This window comes from Mytilus galloprovincialis, chromosome 5 (genome assembly GCF_965363235.1).
Source record: "Mytilus galloprovincialis chromosome 5, xbMytGall1.hap1.1, whole genome shotgun sequence".
Classification (NCBI taxonomy): domain Eukaryota; kingdom Metazoa; phylum Mollusca; class Bivalvia; order Mytilida; family Mytilidae; genus Mytilus; species Mytilus galloprovincialis.
The window spans coordinates 49,274,591-49,291,418 of NC_134842.1; the positions used below are offsets into that span (position 1 = coordinate 49,274,591).

At 31.6% G+C, this 16,828-nt stretch overlaps 3 protein-coding genes across 4 annotated transcripts in view; 2 read left to right on the forward strand and 1 right to left on the reverse strand.

Moving 5' to 3' along the window:
• The window catches only part of LOC143075961 (uncharacterized), a 30,415-nt gene extending 23,463 nt beyond the window's left edge, over window positions 1-6,952 (forward strand). Inside the window, exon 13 of the mRNA XM_076251568.1 lies at window positions 6,876-6,952. Within this exon, the coding sequence (XP_076107683.1) occupies window positions 6,876-6,910 (35 nt within the window). The 3' untranslated portion in view covers window positions 6,911-6,952. The remainder of the gene's footprint in view (window positions 1-6,875) is intronic.
• LOC143075962 (uncharacterized) lies at window positions 2,747-5,627 on the reverse strand. The gene is made up of 3 exons (XM_076251569.1): window positions 5,383-5,627; window positions 3,717-3,803; window positions 2,747-2,952 (listed from the first exon to the last, which is right to left on the reverse strand). Exons 1-3 carry the CDS (start codon window positions 5,513-5,515, stop codon window positions 2,837-2,839), a joined length of 336 nt encoding a protein of 111 aa, XP_076107684.1. The 5' UTR covers window positions 5,516-5,627; the 3' UTR covers window positions 2,747-2,836.
• Window positions 6,953-8,058: 1,106 nt separating the features above from the next.
• On the forward strand, window positions 8,059-15,004 carry LOC143075963 (uncharacterized). 2 transcript variants are annotated; one of them, XM_076251571.1, is made up of 6 exons: window positions 8,077-8,446; window positions 9,671-9,690; window positions 11,446-11,493; window positions 12,666-12,698; window positions 13,692-13,727; window positions 14,281-15,004. In XM_076251571.1, the coding sequence occupies exons 1-6, from the start codon at window positions 8,415-8,417 to the stop codon at window positions 14,868-14,870; spliced, it is 759 nt and encodes a 252-aa protein (XP_076107686.1). In that variant the 5' UTR covers window positions 8,077-8,414; the 3' UTR covers window positions 14,871-15,004. The 2 variants fall into 2 exon arrangements, with proteins under 2 accessions (XP_076107687.1, XP_076107686.1); XM_076251572.1 differs by lacking the exon at window positions 13,692-13,727 and having other exon boundaries at window positions 8,059-8,446.
• The last annotated feature ends 1,824 nt before the right edge of the window (window positions 15,005-16,828 follow it).

Consider the following 16,828-nt stretch of genomic DNA (forward strand, 5'->3'; position numbering starts at 1 on the left):
ATGAGAAACTGAGATCGCGTTATATGTATTTATACATTGCAAACATAAGATAGAAGCTGCTCGGATTTATGTACACCAAACACAAACGTAAGATGCTACATGTAAGACATGCTAAAAAATATTTTAATTTGAAAGTTAAGGTTATTACGTACATGTGTACAGAAACATAATTATGTGCTGTATCGGATATATTTTGACCTTATGTAAGTGCACGAATGCAAGATCATATATAATAGTATAATACTCTGTTTTAAGAATATTCCAAACAGGAATCAAAGACGAATTTTGTTTATTGTGAAAATCTTCAAACAAATCCAGACTTTCCATAGAGAGTTTTATCAACCCAAAATAGTGTAAAAGATGTATTTAGATTCATTTGCATAAGATCGATTTCTATTCGCCGCTGCTCGTATTATACAGAGCAAATTGAATAGTAGTTTTTTTTTTATTTAATTAAAATGTATTGTTATTCCTTTAAGAGCCTGTCCATGAGAAAACCATGCAAAATAGTCCGGAATCAATATTTGCAAATCTTTATGAAATCTTGTTTGTAGGTTAACCTTACCTAACTACTGTAAATAAATATAATGTTTTGATCTGATTTATATATCTTGGCTGTAGGGGGCGCCACCTGGAATTTGGAAATTGTCGGATGAAAACCAATAGAAAATACACAAAATAAGAATATTTTGAAACAATATTTAATGTATTTATAAACATATCATCAACAAAAGTGGCATCAATTGTAAAAGATAATACAAAGACCTTTTCATAGCCATATCTGCCATAAAAAAAATTGTAGTTACCTAAGGGCAGATAACTCTGTAAATTTAGCAATTTTCCAAATTTCCTATTTTCTAAAAAATGCCAAAGTTCATAGGGTTGTATATACTAAGATAACACTTTTATTTCTTTCTTTTTGCTTTTTTTACAATAATTCAAGTCTTACTTGCTACCATATAACAGGTTTTGCTTTGCATTTGAATATTAAAAAAAATATTTCCAATCTACTATCCCCCCCTTTTTTTTAAAACCTGAAAAATTGATAAAATTCCAAATTCAATAAAGCAAACAGTGACTTATCAAAAATGAACACTGGAAGTGGGGTTTTACTCAGATTATACAAGAGACTACATTAAATTAAATAATTCTTTTAAAATATCTCTGTGGGTATGGACAATTAAAAATCATGGTGTTATTGGTTGGCAACAAATTTGAGCAAAGGAAAAATAAATAAATGACTCACTTTTTGCAAAATAATAATTCTACCAGATATTAAAATTTGATCTAGATGAAAATTAATAAAAAGCAGACTAAATAGAAATAATAAACACACAGTATTTAGAAAATGAAGTTTGGTTGCTTTAAGATGATTTGGGAGGGGATGGCTAAACACCATTTATTGCCTGTTAAAAAAAAATTATTTTCTGTAAAAGTACTTTTTTAAATATTGCTGAATTATAAATAGAACATGAAAAGGTTGATATGATAAGATTCTAATACAAACCTATTGTGATAATGTATTTACAGATTTTAGAACAGTCCTATAAAAAAGGGAGATAACTTATCATATGGAGGTTAAATAGAACAAATACACAATTTTCAGAAAAAAAGTAACCCTCTTTGTTTCAAAATATTTTGAAAAGAATTTATGAATAGTTAATAATTAATTAACAACTACACGTCTATCTGATATCACGTGCCTGTTCTTGGTGCACTGTTTTAATGCAATGAGCTTTCCAAGTTGCTAAGTTTAAAGTGGGTATCTGCAAGTCATGGTTTATCACCTCTTGGATGTCAGCAGGAATCGCTTTTCTGACAGATGATACAGCATCCAACATAAATGTATCTAATAACCCTATTGTTGAGCAGTCATCACAGGATTGGTCATAGTCATGATCACATTTGTCGCTGAAACATTTTGATGTTGGATCACTAAGGCTTTATGTAGAACAGTGTTCTGCACATTTTGATTTGTTTTCCACATGCCCCTTCATCTCAAACTTCAGGTGTTGATTCACATGATCAAGTAATGATTTAAGCTTGACTACACATTCAGAAGATAAACCAAACATTTCCAATTTGGACACAATTTTTCGCAGAATATCAATTGCACGCATACCTTCAGATGTGATATTGTCAAGTCCATGCATGTTTTTCTTTTGGGATGCTGCACAAGCCTTAACAATATTAAACAGTGTGGATCTGCCTAGGCACTCATAACCCTCATCATTGCAGTATTGACTGTATGAACTCACAAGTCTAGATGCAATGACATTTCTTACAATCTTAGGTATAGTTATCTCTAATCCAGATGACAATTTTAAAGTCTTGGATCCATAACCAACAGCCTGATGGTAAGTGGGGCAAGAAATAAATTCAATGAAATGCATTACTCTTGGCATGCTCGATCTGGACCGGTAGACCTTTGGGGGATTTATTAATTGTCCTGGAAATGTTAGTGTCGCATGTCTTCCGGCAGCATCAATTTTAAAAACACTAAGTCCTGATACCATTTCCATTAATCTTTCCTTTGTATGCTTATTTGCAAATAGGGATAAAACTTGCATTTGACTTAGTCTGTTGTTCTGCTGTTGATAGGATGCAATCAATGCCTCAGTCATTGTGTCAGGTTTGTCTTCTTTTAATGATATCCACTTCTTGCACACATCCGTCAAAAGATTATTTTCTTGACCTGGTGCAACATACTGTGCAATCAGCTGGATAACTTCTGTAATAATTTTGGTATAATATGGGGATGAACTTTTGAGAGGCTAGTCCATGGCAACTGTGCACAGCTGTGAATTTAGTGCTGGAAAATTTCTGGAAAGCATTTTCATTGCAGCATTGAAAATCTCTCTTGGAGCCATGTTTTCTTCTTCCCAATCAGAGGTTGTGGTCTGGGAAAATGTCTGAGGTCCTGTGATGATAGTGGAAAGTCACATTCTGAATCTGAAAAAAAAAAAATCAAATTATAATGTTTTTTTAGAATTTTGGTACACTTTGAAATCTAACAAAGTCAAATTTTGGACCCCAATTTGGACCAACTTGAAACTTGGGCCCATTTTCAAAACTTTAGATACATGTATAGTTTAAGCATATCAAAGAACCCCATATATTCAATTTTTGTTAAAATCAAACTAAGTTCAATTTTGGACCCTTTGGACCATAATGTAGACCAATTTGAAAACGAGACCCAAAATTAAAAATCTAAATACGCAGTAGGATTCGGCATATCAAAGAACCCCAATAATTCAGTTTTTGATGAATTCTAACAAAATTTAATTTTGGAGACTTTTGACCTCAATGTGGACCAATTTGATAAAGGGCCAAAAATCTAAATACATGGTTCGATTCAGCATATTCAAGAATTCAAGAATAAAAACCATTGACATTGGTCAAGAAGTAAGCAATTTATTCAAAGTATTATAAAAGAATTGTTTTTCAACTTTTTGGCCCCTTTTTAGCCCCTATTTCCTAAACAATTTGGACCATAACCCAGAAAATCAATCCCAATCTTCCTTTTTTGCTATGGAACCTTGTGGTATAATTTCTAAAATACAACTCTTATAACTGTTCTAAATGAAGTATTTGAGTTTGAGTTCTTGTGATTTATAACCCTGTCGCCTTTTTTTGTAATAACAAAAACAGTGCAATAATTTCTGAATTGACAGTAATTTACTATTATGATAAGGAATAGTACTGTAAACACTTACTGGTGAAAGCTAAATTATCAGATTCTTCTGCATTTGAAATTCCTGTTTCTGTTGTGAATAGTCTTTCTGAACTGTCGTTAAATTTTCCTAAAACATTAATTATGAAAATAATGAAAACAAACAATATAAATTGAAAACTTAAAAAAGTTTTTGTTATTTTTGTAAAGAATTATGCTCATTGAGCCAAGTGCTAGGGACTCTTTGGGATGAAAAGCAACAGAAAAAAGCGCTATTTCTTTGCGTTTTGTGTGTTTTTTGGCTGTGCATGTACTAATTTTGTGTCAGTGATGGATACATGTACCCCATATCCTTTGTTTTCCTATAAAATGTAACCAGGCATTATAACTAGAAATCCACACACAAAAAATACCACCAACATACTTCATAACAGGCACTAAATGCAATGTCAATGATTTGCCTCTGGAAACCCCCAAAAACAATTCGGACAAAAAAAATCTAAACACGAGATGCACAATGCTAAATTTAAACCCCATCTCTATATATATTCTTGAACATGTACCTTGTAACATATTCCTAAAAGAAAGAGAAGTACTTTACAATGATGCATGTTTGTATGTATATTATAAATAGTACCCTAATATAAGTAGGTAGTGCAGACAAAGAATTCTAATAAAAACTGTAGTTAACTGTTTTTATATCAGGTCTAGAATTTTAATTCTAAAATAGATGCCCTCCATTTAGTACATGTAGTAACTCAAATATAAATTGTAGGCTTGAAAGATAAAATACAAACTTTGTCTCAAGTTATTTTTCAGTTAATACCATAACAAAGCAAAAATGTTACTTAATCATGCAAGTGGAAAAAAGAGATCATGTACAGTGACTAAAAATAATTCATTGTATTATTATTTTATATAGGGACCTTAAGCTTGCACATGTATAAACTTTGTAGATCATGTACATATGCAAAAATTTTGATAATTAATGTGTATTTACATGTATGTAAATGTTTCTAGTTAGACTCTTATTTGGAAATTCAATATATCTTAAAGTGCCCTATGGAAGTCAAATTATGCTAAATGTGCGTAACATTTTGTAAACTTCTTTGTGATTGTTGAGTAAATTATGACATGAAAATTTTGATTCATTTGGCAGATTAATTTATCAATATTATTTGATGGTTTAATTCATCAATTCACAGTTGTTGTGAGTCAGTTTTCAAATGATTCTGCTCTAACCAGTGTTCGGGCTATCTTACATCTGCAGTGAGGTGATAGTTTCTGTTGATCTGTGTTGATAGCCTAAACAATGACTATAAGATGAATAATAGCACTGTTCCTTCACATTTTGATTTCTTTGCCATGCATATATACTGATTTTTTTCTGCCAGACCAATTCAAGCTTAACTGTTAGCATGTACACTTGTACCAATCTGTGTTGACATATGCATAGTAAATGTAGCAATCCCCCCCCACCCCATCCCCCCAAACTACCACCACCACCCCACAAAATTGTCTCTCAGAATATCTTCCAAATACTTTTTTTTATGCCATTTAATGTTTTGTAAGAATTTTATTAAATTGAGTATTTCACATGAAGTGCATTTACATGTATATATACATGTAACTACCCCTCCCCCTTTTCCATACAAAGTTTTATCTAAAGAAATGTTATCACACTTTTAAATCATACTAGAAATTTGTACCTGAACCAACTGGCAGAGATATTCTCTTTGTCATCCATAGCTCTTTGCATACTGATGCTGGTATGCCTCTGCTTGGTTTTGCAGCACTCTGGTCTGGATGTGTAGGTGACTGGCACTTTCTTGTTTGACGCATCCAATATATTCCAAAATCATCCCTGTGTTTCGGGCAAATGTAAATGTCACATGACGAACAGTCTATTGAAAATATCCCACTTCTGTACAGTATTAAAAGCCCTTCTGGTAGTTCATAGTCCGTGGAGTTACACCCAAGACTGTACGTAAATGGGTACTTGTTGGTTTGTCACATTTGGTTATAGGGATACACAGGACATTTGAAGCATAATGCAATGATTGTCCACATTCAGATTTATAAGCAAATGTACATTTCATTTCATTCTTTTTCTCATACTGCATAGTTATGCATTAATAACACAATTACAGATTGTCCATGAAATACAGCAGAAGATGTGGTTCCATTTTGTCTCCAATGTAAACATTAAAGAGTACAATCAGGGGAGGTAAATCATTTTTTATTGGGGCACCATGAAGGTTTTGTCTTAATTTTTCTGTACAGACAGAAATTTAAGATTAAGTTTGAAATTATTAAATCAAATATATCTACCAAATAAATATTTGAAATTAGAACTGTTATGTCCTGATGAATACTATAGTATATGAATATTGGATAAAGATAGGAAAAATATTTTGATAATTAAATTTATCTAAAACCCTTGAATTTCTCAATTTTGATGTTAAAAAATAATATTGTGTTAATAATTTTTGTCTTTAATAATATTCTATATACCAGTAACTTTTAGATAAAATTGAGGAGTTTGTTTACAAGTAAATAGAATATTCTGCCTGAAATTCGTCTTTTTTTCGTTAAAATTTTAGATTTTTTTGACATGCTCAAAATGTCATTGAAACTTATTTTCAAATCAACAGCTTACAGATTCTGAAGATATCAACCTTATGAAACATAAAAAGCACAACAGAAACAAAATTCAGGTGTTATCTTGCAAATTATTAACTTTTGAAAACAGTAAGCAGCATCAACCTCTCTGTACCAATAATTTTTCAAAAGTTGGCATGATGCCAATTCATAACATTTGACGGTAAAAACCATTTTATGCAGTTGAAAACATGTTTAACTTGCATTCTGTCAAAGAAAATTACTACATTTGCTATAAAAATGACAAAAAAAACAATTACAAAGATGGCCATATTTTCACAAGAAAATGCTTGTGCCAATGCTTGGATGTGTTCTAAAAATAGAATTGCTTATTTCTAAAAATAGAATCAAATATTTGCACTTTTGATGGTGTACACAAAGTCCCTACATGGTAGCCTTCCAGATACATGTCACATAACATTATATTTCGAAACTAGCCTCCGGACGATTTTTGGCATATTGCATGGTTTTCTCATGGACAAGCTTATAATCGGCATATGCTTTTCCGTATGGTTTTATGTTTTGCTATTGTATTTTTCAGATCAGCCTTGTTTTAACACTACAATTTGTGGATGATACCATTGAACTTTGTTGAATAATAAATAATAAAACCCTTTAGTTATATACATTGTTTTAAGTTATAGGACAGGGGATGCAGTTTGGGATTCTCTGTTTCATAAGGTTACAATGTACCAGTAGAGAAGAATGATAACAAATATTGTTTTCTAATAATTTTAAAATGGACAGATATTACTCTCAAATCATACCGTAGATTGGTTTCATGGTATTCGACAGAATGTTTACACTTAGTCTAAATAAAAGTAAGTTCCTAACCCTTATAAAAGTAAAGAGGAATGAAAATTATAAACGAAACAAAAAGTCATCGTTTATAGTTTTGAACAACTAAGCGTGTTTCATCTACAAAGGACGACTTGTCAGTGACGCTCAAATAAAAAAGTTTAATTGCACGATAAAATACGACGTTAGGGGATTAAAGACCATAAAACTGCCACGGCACAAATATTGGTTAAGGTGGAAGGGGTATAACTTATTATTTCAACATACAACCATATGAGAATTGTAGAGTTCTGATAAAATTCTTAAAAAACCTGCAGGGATTCACTGTAAATGAAGAAATCGGATTTATTGTTTAAGAAATAATTCTTTCATGCCATGCTCTATGCTCATTTTAACATGGGTAGGCATTATATGTGTTAATATCTTAATACCGAGCGTTAGCGAGGTATTAAATGTTTACAAATATAATGCCTACCCATGTTAAAATGAGCATAGAGCATGGCATGATAGAATTATTTCGATTCTAATAGGAATATTTTGAACTTTTGTACTTCGAAGCGGACCTATAGTAGACGCTCGAAATGTCGCCATTTTGATTTGATGAACAAAAACGTTATAGAAAAATCAACAGTTTATCAATAAAAAAAAAGAAGAAAAACATTTAAACTTACTTTTAGAATGTTTTTTATTTAATTTCCTAGCAAGCAACACCATACAAAATGTCCATTTTGATCTCTGGCGTTGTTCAAAATTCATCTGACGTTGCAATTTCAATTGTGACGTCAATTACGTGCAGCCCATGTTCTATTCAAATTAGAACATGGCTTTGTACCCAAAGCTAAAGCAGAACGTCATATATTAGAATCCTCTTCCAACCAAACGTGGCTGTGTATTTATGCATCCCGCACAGATAATTGACAATATACTACATTGTTTGCACATCCCCGATTTGCGTTTGTATGTGTGCTCTAGTGCATTCGATCTACATTGTTTTAGTAATTAAAAAATGTTTCACAAAACTGCGCTATTGTTATGAAATATTTGATGATAGGATCTTAATACACTGGAAGATAAATAGACTTTAATAAATATACTGATAACAATTCAAATGTCAATACCCTTATTTCAATGAATACATGTGTCACGCATGGAATATATAAACGAACTGTTGGAGCTTTAATTCGTATATTTGAACCTCTATTTGTATCAGTGTTGTTTATTAAAAAAGGCTAATGATTTATTTGTGCCCTGTAAGTGAGGTATTGTTTAATTACTTGCAAGTATGAGTTTTTCGTATGAACATCCAGTTTTAAGGTAAGTTATGTATGATAATTTTGTACACAACCAATCCTTTTATTTAAATCAATTAGCTTTTGTCGTGTTTTTTTTAATGTCTATTCAGGTTTACATGACAGCATTGCAATGTGCGTATTGTAAACTCCGTTTCAAAAATAATAGCAATTTAAAGACGCCTTTACACACGATAAAAATAATTGAAAAGAATACCTTGCCGGACAAAAAAAAAAACTGTCATATGTAATGAGTTTTCTTGTCAGGATCAGTATTCACAAAACGCATGGTGTACTTTAATAGTCGAAATAAAAAAAAAAAAACCCATCTAAGTTAACCTTTTTGAAGCACAGACACACACTGGAGTAACTTACAGTCACAGAGCTGGAATTGTTTTCTTTTTTAAAGCTATAAAACAGAAGATGTGTAATGATTGCCAATGAGACATCTCTCCAAAAGGGACCAAAATGACACAGAAAGTAACAACTATATGACACTGTACGGCCGTCAACAATGGGAAAAGCCCATACCGCATAGTCAGCTATAAAAGGCCCCGAAATGACAATGTAAAACAATTCTAACGAGAGAACTAACGGCCTTATTCATGTACAAAAAAAAAAAAAAAAACTGAACGAAAAACAAATATGTAACACATAAACAAACGACAACCACTGAATTACAGGCTCCTGTATACTCAAGTCAGTAGTGATATTAAACTTAAATGTACTTACTACACTACATGTATAATATTTGGTCTCGTTGACAATATTACCACATCTTCTAATTTTATTATGATAAATGTTTAATATGTCGTTAAAACATCTACATTTAATACTTTAATTAGTATTATCTTGTTCAACTGAATAGTCGATTTACGTGGCTTAGGATACTAGTAGTTGAATTACAGCGATGTATGACGTTATGAATTATTTCATCATATTGTTATCACAATAAGGATGGGTGGTATATTTGTAAATAAGATAATTATGCATGTAAAATGTATGTTCCAATGACCAAGAGACTAACAACTATTTTAGTTCATAGTACAGTCTTCAACAATGAGCAATATTTTTCTTTTTCCTAAATTAATGTTTTTTTTTCTATGTGTTTTTGTAAAAGTTCTCAAAAATGATATTTGTCAAGATCTTATACGTTATATTACATGTATGCATAACTGTAGAATTAACGTTCGAAAATACAATACCGGTTTATGTTAAAATAGCAGTATTGGTATTATATACATTTCAGAAAAGAAGACTTACTTAAAGGTCAGTATCCAAATAAAAGAACAAATATTACTGTAGTATAAAACGAAAACGGAAATTTGTTTTCGAAATGAATAAAATAGTCATATAGACTTAGTAAATAATGTAGTACACAGTAATTTCAATAGAGATGTGTATAGTAGAGACAATTTCCCACGATTCGAAACGTTTCACAAGATAATTGAAAACATTTGGTTAAATATCTACCATGAAAGATGAGCGTCCAGCGGCAAATTAATATGCATATTGAGGACGAGAACATGTAAATGTAATATGAACTTAAACCCTGTTTTGTACTACACCAACACCATGAGCCAGTTGTTACGTGCTAATTTAGTCCGCAAGACACATAATTCTGACTCTAATCCTACTCTGTCTTTGCTCTTAAGGATGTTTGCTACTCTGTTTAAAGATAACAAGCTTTTTAAAAGACTGTTATGAGATGATAGTATATGAATAAAGAAACAAAAAAAGCAGGAAAAAATGGAGGTTCCGTGTGCTTGCTTTCGAGATATAAGCCGTTGAAAGTTTGGCGGGAAATAATTCTCTCTAGATTTTTCTTACATTTAACATTGGCACATTTTTTGTTTAAAAAAGTACGAAAAAATAACAAGGATTTTATAAGATTTTGAAATACGGCTTATTAAACTTTATGTAATAAAATTATGAAAAGAAAAGTGGGGTTAGTGGGCAATTTTTTTTTAAAGGCAATACATGAATAAAAGCAGAGGATTCCGAAAATCTGTCAAAAAAATAAAGAAATAGACGATCAATCCTTAATCGTAAATTCCGTGTGCTTAGCAGAAAAGCAGGAAATATCCATTTTAACTTTTTGGTTTGACCAGGCTGGTTTCGAACTTTGAATTCGAGGCGATAACTCTACCACAGAACTAATGAGACAGTGCAATCACTGAATGACGTATTATTCGTCTATAATATGTTATAGATTCGTAAAAGTTCATATGACTTTTAGGCCTTTAACAAAATTGTACATGTAGGACAAAATGCAAAGATATAAACACTAATACGCGACAGACAAATTTCAAGTGTAATCGGATATTTATTTTGTGAGCCCATCATTTTTTTGTTATTCCAAGAGCTAAACAATGGATTTATTATAAATGATCTTTTCCCTGGCACAGGACGAGAACTATACGGTATGGGTAATCTCTAGTTGTATAAAACAGCTCACAAAATCTTACAGAGCTTAATTATTGAACTTCTACCGCGTAGTACCAATATGGCACTATGTGTATGTATTAATTTATAACTCCCACTGGCAAATATTTCACGCAAATTCAGAAGGACAACAATTTTTTAATACATATGATGTGTCGATTCTGCAGAGCCGACGAATGAGATAAAGCATGGTATTTTTACTGTCAGTAGAAAAGCAGGCTATTTCGTAAAGGATCTTATTGTTTAACTGAAGACTCCTCGAAAAGGTTTGTCAGTTCCGTTAACGTGTTATTTTACGAAAAATCGAATTGTACGTCACAATTCCTATCGGGCGTGGCTATGTATTCACACATATCTTAGGGAGAAATGATACCGGCTTCAGTCTGAATTTATTTTGGATTGCTAGATGTCAGAAATTTTATATCTTTATCAGACTTAGGAGTTTCACATTACTGTACAACAAACTCATTCAGAACTTTTCGGACAGCAACGCTAATTTTTGAATTCTTGTGTTTGATAATAAATTATTACAAAACCTTGTAAAGGATCATATCTTTTAAATTTTCTATTTATTAACAGAAAAGAAGCCTGCGTTCCAAACTCAACGAACGAATTTAACACATAAGGGTAAGTTGAATTAAGATTATAATGGTTGTATATCTTTAGAAAATCCAGTCATGATTCATATTTAAAAAAAAAAACAGTTTAATAATATTTAACATCTGTGATCGAATCCATATGCATTGAACTTGATATAAAAAAGAAGACGTGGTATGATTGCCAATGAGACAACTATCCACAAAAGACCAAAATGACACAGACATTAACAACTACAGGTCACCGTACGGCCTTCAAAAATGAGCAAAGTCCATACCGCATAGTGAGCTATAAAAGGCTCCGATAAGACAATGTAAAACAATTCAAACGACAAAACTAACGGCCTTATTTATGTTAAAAAAAAATGAACGAAAAACAAATATGTTACACATAAAAAAACGACAACCACTAAATTACAGGCTCCTGACTTGGGACAGGCACATACATAAATACTGTGGCGGGGTTAAACATGTTAGCGGGATCCCAACCTTCCCCCTAACCTGGGACAGTGGTATAACAGTACAACATAAGAACGAACTATAAAAATCAGTTGAAAAAGGCTTAACTCATCAGATGGACAAAAATACAAGTGGACGCGACCCGGTACTTATACATCCCGACACAAAAAGACACCAAGAACAGATCTGAGAGTACTCGCAGTTATCTGACAGCTAGTTCAAAGCCACTAACAACTAATAAAAAAATCATGCAACTAAGACTAAACTATCAATCCGTACACATCCAACATCCAATGGATTTAGTGTACAGACGTCATAGACATTGATGTATGTTTGTGAAAAAAATATCTCTATCATAGAGAACATGATCGTTAGATGTATTTTTTTTTCTAAATCTCTATATGTACTTTCTTTAAAATCTTATATTGTGAACACCATAAATACGTGTCCTTTATATATCTTTTGATTTAAATATAAATTCCATTTTAAGCCGGAAAAAATGAATATCCATTTTCAAAGCAATAGTACATAATACATATTTTAACATTGTCACGAATAGCGTGTGCAGTCATACATGTAGCTGTTGTATTTCATACAAAAACAAAACACTATATTGAAATTACTTTTGATTATTGTCAACCAATCAAAGTAACTGTTACGGATTCTAATGAAACATGCATGTAATGAGATTATGTAGTAATAAAGCGGATACATTTTACGTTTTCTTAAATATTTTTTTTGTAGCTACGAATCCTGAGTACAAGTATATCGAACGAGGTAATATATTGAATAATTACAAATTATGATGTCATTGTAAAACTGTATTGGTAAAAAAAAAGAAATCAAAAATTTATTCTGTAACTTACTGTACGATAAAATAACCAATCTTGTATTAAGCATTGACTGCTTTTTTTTGTGAATTCTTTGGGATTGTAAAATGTTTGACCGAAATACATATTGTATGATGCGCGGTAGCGCCACATTCTAAAAAATGTGCGCACGATCTACGCTTTTACACCCCACTGAAATTACTAAAAAATAATTCAATATTTATAATTACATTTTTTTGCTATGATCATGAATACACGATAACTATCATGTTTTCCTTTCTAAACCTAAGCATTTTATTAGTGTGGGAACAGGTGTCATCAGGCATTTTACAATTCATTTTGAAATGAAATGTTAATTTTAGAATGACGCGAGATTGTTGTTAGCCAATCAAAAAACGTATTATAATGAAACATACATCTTATGTTACTATTATAACATACAATCGATTTGATAATAGAATGTTTGACTCTTTCTGTTATACATGTACATCGGTAAATCAGGGACGGATTTGTTTTTGTTTATGAAACTTACATGAAATATTAAAAAGAATTATTTTCTAATAGCATGTAGAACGACTGAAAATTACAGAGTTCTTAAAATAAATAAGACACTGTCCAATGTCATATCCATTATTGTATTAGCATGTACTATTCTAATATTGTCATAGATTAATAATTAATTGATATAGGAAGATGTGGTATGAGTGCCAATGAGACAACTCTCCAACCAAGTAACAATTTATAAAAGTAAACCATTATAGGTCAATGTACGGCCTTCTAAGCTTCATATATAAAGGGCCCCAAAATTACTAGTGTAAAACCATTCAAACGGGAAATCCAACGGTCTAATCAATATATATAATTTAAAAAAACAATTTAAAAAATGTACAATATGCAACTCCTCTTTCATCGTTAAAGCGAGTACTACTATACATTTCAGATGCAATTAGTTATTCGGTTGCAGATAGAATAGAAGGTACAGTTCGACAAAGATAGAAATAAAAAGAGAATTTCATTTTAATGTTACACTGGTGATGTTATAACTTTTAATAGTAAATTAGATCAAATCATATCATATAGTTTTACATACATATATATACAAGGCGTATTTTAAACAGTTTGTTATAAATTATCTAAAAGATTGATAATTGGTTCCTAACATGTATACATAAAAGTTTACTGTAAATATTGCATGCATGTTCAGGACAAATATCAAAAAGAGAAATTATAACAGACGCGATTCCAGTCATATTGGAAAACGGAGGGAAATTGAATCCTATATGTTAACAAAAGGTTCACATGAATTTCAGGGTAAAATAAATAAAAGGTATGTGGCAACTTCAGAACACACTCAATCCTAGATCGACAAATATTCAAATCTTTCCTTTGCGAGCCTTATTTAATAAAGAGACAATGTACCGTACGAAAACGTAAGATGGACAGTTTATACACAGATGAATGATTTTTTTTCTGGTTTTCTTTTAAAATCTTTCAGTAAATGAGAATAATATGATAGATTTCACTTGTAGATACCGACGAGCTCCGCCTGGTCCTGTTTGGAACTAAACAAAGTGGTAAAAGTTCGACAGGAGATATGATATTAGGAGAAGCTAAATTTCCATCGCAATGTTTAACAAAAAGCAACATATCAACAAATATTCTTCATAGAACAATTCGTTGTGGGAAATCAATCAAAATCGTAGAAACTCCTGGATTTAGAATCAGTGAATTGGCAAGGGAAGATGTCAAGGTAAACGTTGTGAAAAATATCAACACAGCAACCCAACAACTCGAAGAGGAACCTCATGCATACCTGTATATCATTTCATCAAAAACTAATTTAGATCAAGAGACGAAAGTGATCGACCTCATATACAGAAGATTGAGAAAATTAATAGATAAAATGGTTATAGTCTTTACAGGGTTTGATTTTCTACAACCTAAAGGGTTGTCGCGCTTTACGTACATTGAAAGTCTGCCAGACAAATTTAAGACTTTTGTTGCGGACTGTAATGGTGAAAGCAGAATAGTATTTTTTGATAACAGTAGACTTTTTAATGAAGCTTTAGCACATACGCAAGTATCAAAACTTATCAAAATCGTAGAGACTCTGTTATAATATCGGTGTAATATGCATATGATGAATAGCGTACAAATGTATTCACCTCGATTTTAATAAGTAATATGTGGATAACAAATATTCTGTTTTTGTGTCTGTTATATGAAAATAATAAATAAAAGATTGCGTCGTATTGGTCACAAAATTGTCTTCTTCTACCGCTTGTATAGCAACGTCACCATGTGGTAAATGACTACACGTGAGGCGGAATTGACCGCCATTAACACAGACAAATAGTGCACGAGTATTGATGTATATAACAATAAGAAGATTTGATATGTTGCTAATGAGACAACTTCCCACAAGAGTAAAAATGACAAAGACGTAAACAACGGTAGGCTAAATAAAGGCAACAGTAGTATACCGCTGTTCAAAACTCATAAATCTATGGACAAAAAATAAAATCAGGGTAACAAACTAAAACTGAGGGAAACGCATTAAATATTAGAGGAGAACAACGACACAACATTAAAATGTAACACACACAGCAACGGACTAAGCATTAGACAACATCCGATGAGAATAACCAATATAACATCAAAACCATATACATGAATTTGGGATAGAAAAGTACCGTGACACGTCTTATAGTACACTCAAATATAGGACAAAACAAACGACACAACGGAAACACAACGTAAAAATGTTACACACACAGAAACGAACTATGATATAACAATGGCCATTTTCCTGACTTGGTACAGGACATTTTGAAAGAAAAAAATGGTGGGTTGAACCTGGTTTTGTGGCATGCCAAACCTGGCACTTTGATGGCATTGTTAAATATAACATTAAAATGACAACATAATAATACAGGACTACAATACAATATAACGCGCACCCTTCAACAATGAACGAAACCCATACCGCATAGTCAGCCACATAAAGGCCCAAATTATGTACAAAATAATGAAGGAAAAACACTTTATGACGCAGTAACAAACGACAACCAATGAATTACAGGTCTCTGACTTGGGACAGACATATATGCAGAATGTGGTCTGGCGGGGTTTGACAAAAAATCGACAAAAGAAAAAAAAAATACTTAAAATTATCAAATGGGATATCATCCAGAAAAAAAACCTGATTGTAGGAAAATGCAAATTAGCAGGAATATTTTAGTAGGAACCTACTAGAAAACCTGGTAGGAATTTTTCAAAATTCCACCTAGAAAAAACTGTTTTCGGGTAGGAGTCTAAAAATATACAAAATGTAAGTGTATATTCACAAATACACAACTCGGTCAATGCATTAAGTTTGAATCTCAACAACAAAGAACAACGGAAATTCATGGAACACATTCATTTTTAAGAAAATGGACATTTGAAATATATAAGGAAACTGCAATATATGCAAGCTAGAAATTGTGCTATACATAAACATAAAGATAAACCAAAAATATGCCTAGATGAAATTAGAGTGAATTAATGAGTAAAAGTATGCACTTATTGTTGAATTAATTGATTACTAAATATTTTTGGCAGGCAGATAAAAAAATCATTTTGAATGTATAAGAATTACCTTCAATCTTCATAAGCCATATGTTCTTACATTTCTATATTGTAGTTGTGTGACCCAAACTTGCAGCATCAATGTGTTCCAACACAACTTTGCATCTACTCCCCTCCAACTTTTGAATTTGTGAACTGGAACTTGCTCGCATTTAACACTGCAAAATGTGTGTCATTAGCAAACAAGAATCCAGTTCAAGATAACTAAAAAAATTCCAGGTAGAAAGATTATCTGATAGGAATCTATAAATTGATTCTGGTAGGAATCTGGTACATGTAGTAGGAAAGGAAATAATCAAATCAGATTTTTAAAACAGAAAAAAATCCATACAGATTTTAAAAATTCTACCTAGTAGGTAGTAGGATTTTGGAAGTAGGAATTAATATAAAAAAATTCAGTCAGAATTTTGTTCATTTTCTATATCCACCTACTTTCTATATGGAATC

Coding starts and splice junctions, on each gene's coding strand:
- LOC143075962 (XM_076251569.1), bottom strand. CDS start 5,515: ATGCGTCAAACAAGAAAGTGCCAGTCACCTACACATCCAGACCAGAGT. Junction 3,804..5,382: donor ATCTCTGCCAGTTGGTTCAG/GTACAAATTTCT, acceptor TTAATGTTTTAG/GAAAATTTAACGACAGTTCA. Junction 2,953..3,716: donor TGATAATTTAGCTTTCACCA/GTAAGTGTTTAC, acceptor TTTTTTTTTCAG/ATTCAGAATGTGACTTTCCA.
- LOC143075963 (XM_076251571.1), top strand. CDS start 8,415: ATGAGTTTTTCGTATGAACATCCAGTTTTAAG. Junction 9,691..11,445: donor AAAAGAAGACTTACTTAAAG/GTCAGTATCCAA, acceptor ATTTATTAACAG/AAAAGAAGCCTGCGTTCCAA. Junction 13,728..14,280: donor GGTTGCAGATAGAATAGAAG/GTACAGTTCGAC, acceptor TTTCACTTGTAG/ATACCGACGAGCTCCGCCTG.